This window comes from Pavona decussata, unplaced genomic scaffold, assembly GCF_977016875.1.
Source record: "Pavona decussata unplaced genomic scaffold, jaPavDecu1.1 SCAFFOLD_114, whole genome shotgun sequence".
Classification (NCBI taxonomy): domain Eukaryota; kingdom Metazoa; phylum Cnidaria; class Anthozoa; order Scleractinia; family Agariciidae; genus Pavona; species Pavona decussata.
The window spans coordinates 6,109,762-6,115,000 of NW_028145528.1; the positions used below are offsets into that span (position 1 = coordinate 6,109,762).

The 5,239-nt window shown below is 41.0% G+C and overlaps 1 protein-coding gene across 1 annotated transcript; it reads left to right on the forward strand.

Moving 5' to 3' along the window:
• On the forward strand, positions 1 to 2,280 carry LOC146470463 (snaclec coagulation factor IX-binding protein subunit A-like). Its single transcript, XM_085122613.1, has 3 exons — positions 1 to 209; positions 325 to 502; positions 1,464 to 2,280. The coding sequence occupies exons 2-3, from the start codon at positions 451 to 453 to the stop codon at positions 1,889 to 1,891; spliced, it is 480 nt and encodes a 159-aa protein (XP_084978739.1). The 5' UTR covers positions 1 to 209; positions 325 to 450; the 3' UTR covers positions 1,892 to 2,280.
• The last annotated feature ends 2,959 nt before the right edge of the window (positions 2,281 to 5,239 follow it).

A 5,239-nucleotide genomic window follows, 5' to 3' on the forward strand; every position in this document is an offset into this window, starting at 1 on the left:
TCATCTGTTGTCTTTCAAGTTTCAACTGTCTTACTAGACAAAGCATTAAATTTGAAGTTTAATGTTCATTATGCAAGAATGATTTTCTCTTCTTCATAAAGCACAATACAGATTCCTGAAGATCGAACGAGTTTTGAATGAAGGATCATGAGATCTGTGGAGAGTTAACGAGAAGCGGCAAAATGAAGTTGGCTCTTCAGCGCCAAACAGTAAGTCGTCGAATTTTAGCTCACAAAACTACGCTGACTAGTAATTTAGCGACTTTCTTTCCACCGGCGAGGTGTTTACTTCCATTCTTTGTTCTCGTTTCAACTCGTTACTCAGTGAGACGAATACAGTCGCGTCATCAGTATTTTCTGACTCATTCGCCTGCCGTGGATCAGTAGCGGTGAGATTCAAGACGGATACAAATTTCACTCGGACACCAGCGTCAGCCAGACGAAAACTAAGATGAAACTGTTTTCAGCTCTAGCGCTTTGCATGGCAATTTTATGGGTATCAGGTATGGTGTGGAACGTTTGTTATTTAGCTTGAATGATTTATATTTAGCATTTAACTCGATGATTTTTTTAAAGCTAAACTAAAAGAGATAATACTATAGACCGACTCTTCCCATATTAGAAAATAAATCAGCACTAAATCGCTACTATAGCCTTTAGCTTAAAATATTTTTTTCTCTCTGATGATAGAGATCTAACGATAATTTTTAATGCGCTAAAAGTTCATTCCACTATGTAAGTTCTGTTGAAAGGCTAAGGCGTTAAATATGTTCTTTCAAATGTGTATATATCAAGGCCATTTCAAAATAATAATTCCATGCCGTGGCTAGATTTTCTCTCCACCGTCAGACAACCAATTCAAACGTAAACAGTTGAATTAAGACGGCCTACTAAAAATAATGCCCTCCAAGATGGAAAAGAGTTGACAAGTGATTTGCGAAGGCTGTATTGTATTCTTGATTCCTGTTTCAACTCACTCACTAATGAAGAATACAAATTCTCCTGAGATCAGTGACAGCCTGGCAAGACTAAAATCAAACTTCTTTCGGTTTTATCGCTTTACATCGCCTTGTGATGCCGTTCAGGTTGAAAAAGGTCCAACGTCTCTGTCAATTTTATCTACGGCGATTTTTATTTAAAACTGACTTAGTTGCGAGAATTGTACTAAAATGGAGAATCGTACAGTAAGATTTTTAAGCCTATCCGATAAAAGCCAGCCTAAAATAAAATAAAACTGAAACGCATAATGAAACGATAACTGAATGAAAAAGCTATCTGCAGAAAAACCTTGAGAACTGTACGCTAAATACTTTTTAACACTTAAAAGTGTTTTCACTCGAATATTGATTGTTCGTTCCATCAGCTGAGAACTCCTTTAATATCCCCGGCAATTCAAACTTGAAGCTAGCTAACATTGAAAACGAGCGCCGTTCTCTTTCAAAACATGTTTCTACCTATTTTCAGGAGCTTATTGCCCTCGGGGCTGGACTCGGTTTAACAGCTACTGTTATCTTGCAAAAAGCATCATGAAGACGTGGGACCAGGCCCAAGCATACTGCAAAGCACGAGGAGGAGAGCTGGTGAAAATTAACAGCGCGGAAGAAAACGAGTTTGTTTTGGCCTTGGCGAGGAAAAAAGCCCCGTCACGTAAACAGGTTTGGATCGGTCTCAAGTGGGAATCGAGTACCAAGCAATTCCTCTGGTCTGATTACTCGGTTCCAGTCTACAAAAACTGGGCTCCACATGAACCGAACGGAAATGCTAGGGAACCGTGTGGCCACATGTGGACTGGGCACACCAAACTACTGCCTTACCGGGCTTCTGGGTACTGGAATGACTTTCCTTGTAACCCACATTCGCCCTTTGGTCTTGTCTGCAAGAGACTTGCCTAGACGACATGCCAGCTTGACTGACGATCAAAGCCGAAAGTAGCGCCACGAAGTTATTCATAAAAAGACTCAACCTGGCCCCAGTTGTTCAAAGAGCGGATAGTTTTATCCACTGGATAGGTCGCTATCCGGCAGATGAAATGTGTGCAAGATTTTCGCGATAGCCCTATAATATATGTATAGAGTAGAAGCATTTGTCAAATTTAAGTATGGGATTGTGTGGAAAACTTGCCAAAAGCGTTAGTTGGAGTACATTTGCTCCACTGGATAGGGACTTATCCAGTGGATAAAGTTATCCACTCTTTAAACAACTGGGGCCTGGGATTTGCAAAGAAATTTCGAGTCACAGTGCTTGATAATGGATTGTAGAAGTAAAATCGGCTTGACAATAAAAAGAAAGTGATCGTAAATTGTTCTTCTTTATCATAAGTTTAACTTTGACCCACTCACTTCTCCCTTCTCCATAACGACTTTTAAATGACGAATTCTCAAAAAACTAAACTAAGTAGATCAACAACTAGGTTAATGCCGATTTCAAGTTAAAACCACTAAAACGTAGCAAAACACTGAAATACTCTTAAGGAGTACCTTTTTATTGCTTTCATAATTGTTCCAATAAACCCGTAAAATACTACATTTTGGTACAGGCCCTGTTTTGCAAAATTGTTGACACCACGGAAAAACGGCGTATTTTCGACTTATCACACGTCACAACCTAAAAAACATCAGTTATACACCAACCTGTGGAAGACTTATTCCGACGTTACAACGATGTTTCCCTTTTGGGAGTATCGAAGATCTAACGAAAGTCAACGAAACCACACGAACGGTTACGAAAAGAACGTCGGGTCTCTCCTGATCTGGTGATAAAGACGATCCGGCTTATTATGCAAAGATGAATTTCTACATCCATTGTAAATGGTTTGAACACAGAACGAGTCATGTGATATTGAATGTTAGCCTGCGTGCCAGGCGTAAATCGGCGAGGGGGAGGGGAGTGGAGGGGTGAGCTAGGTGAATGTAGTCCTGAGATGGATTGTTTTAGGTGACGTTGACTAACGTTTCTAAAAACTGAGCGGAAGTCATCACCCGAGACATGTAAATTGAGGAACGTCAGTAGATGGTACAACTTGTCAATGTCACCTCAAACAGTCCTTCTCAACACTACACTCACCCGGATTTTCAGTTTTGCTTTAGTATATCCGTTCAAAAACAGGTATCCACTTAAACGGTTAGTGGGGTTACACAAAAATGGTTGCTAAAAAAATTCTAAAGGTAGAGAGATACCCTGGCGTTTCTCCGCGTGCGAAAATGTAGTGGAATAGACTCGCAGTGCTTTAAGATGATTTTCTACAAACACAATCAAGTGGGTTCCAGGAATTGCTATATTTATTCAGCAACGCAGGTTTTACACAGCTGCCATGCTAGCTTATCAAACGTTAACCGCAGGTTTATTCCTGTTTTGCCCAGTGTCATTTCGCCCTCGATTCGATGAACAACAGACATCCATTGTCCCGCACTTACAGATTCATCCACCGACTCAATAGTAATAATCATCTTACACAGCACACTAAGCATAACCACAGGAAAGTACTGCTCGGTAGCTGTCAATAGAATGGCCACACCGGAGGATTTTATACACATGTTATCTCAAATCCCTTTGTCATTACAACAGAATAATCAGCACCACAGGAAAGTACCACTCAACAGCAGTGATTTGAATGGTCACACTTTGTTATCTGATCCACAAAGCTTAGAACCAGACATTTATCGTCCTGGAGGTTTGACTTTAAATGAGTTCCTGACTTTATAGGGTGCAGCTTAATTCTCGATTGCCAGTTACCATTTTTTAGCTACATATCAGTTGTCTAAGTTTGCTACAACTTCACCATCTCGACTGTCTCAACCATTAGTCAACTCATTCAGCCAAAATTTTACGATCTCAACCTCAAGACAAAAATTTGTTACCCATTGTAGAAGAAAACCACTTTGTTTAGCTGGTGGCCATTTCTAAGTATTAATAAAACCCTATCCGCATCTGTAGGAGTGAAAAGGTAAAGCTGTGTATGTTCCCTAATTAGCAAAGATGTCCCCCATTGGAAGCCACACGTTCTTGCACTCGGTTGAATGAAACAAGAATTCCTCCCCTTGCCCCTGGGTGTCTCGGCTCTGGCCATAGTTCACAAAGGTGCGTTTAACGTTCACCGCTGAGGACCACTCCGCAAATTTGCTCCCTTCTGCGGAGCCAAAGAACCACATGGCCTGTACATCCTGGTGCTCAGACAGGTATTTGGTTAGGGACTGTGCAATAATTATCTGGAGGGTGGGGGGGGGTTCTAAGATTAATAGGGGGGTCTCAACTTAAACCAAAGCCCAGGGTAGGGGGGGGTAAGATATAATTTCTTAAACATTTGTAGGAGGGGGGGGGGGTTAGAAGTTAAACTAAGAGGTCTGTTCTCAATCCATGGACTCAAGATAATGTATATTACATGTAAGCTAATCAGAATCAATTTTTGGAACCTTTTGAGAAATATTAAAATCAACAGCTTCAAAACCTTGTACTAAAAATGAACAGTTTATCTCAACAATATGAAACATATATTCAAGAACTTGAGTTAAATCCCGAGTTGGTTTTGAACAAGCACTTCCGCTTCCCCAACGAAGCATTTACAGGAAAGCAAGTCCCTCAGACAAGATTTGTCCGTATGTGATGTAAACAGCAATAATGTCTCTTGGTCAATATTGTCAATTTGGGGGAGGCCAAATATCTCTGGGTTGTATTCCCAGTCAACGGGACTTCCTCCCAGCGATTGGAAGATTATACAAGCCCTTCGCTTTCTATGCTCGGATGCTGTTTTCTTTCGATGATCGGATTTCTTCCTGTTTTCCTTTTACTTTCTTGAAACTGATGACTTTGACTTAGATCCATTTATCAGGCGACGATTATGTGGAGCGCAGCTTCCAAGTTTTATTTTTGATGATGCAGACATACCAGAAGTAGTGTAAAGGTAAAGAGGGATGTAGGAAGGATCGGAGGTTAGGGAGGGGGGGTTGAAAGTAATCTCCCCTCTAGACGGGGGTGGACGAGAAGTTATTTTAACTTTAATTCAGGGGGGGAAGGGCGTGCAACTTTATTTTAAGGCCCACTTTGCTAATTTTCGAGCCACCCCCCCCCCCCCCCCTCCAGATAATTATTGCACAGTCCCTTAAATGATCTCGGTCGCCTGTTACAGTGTTCACTACACGATCGACCTGGTAAGTCAGATGCAAGAACTGCTCATGAATTTATCAGTTGCCTTTTGTACAACAAACACTGGCTAATTTTCCGTAAGCTATAAAGCAAATAAGTTT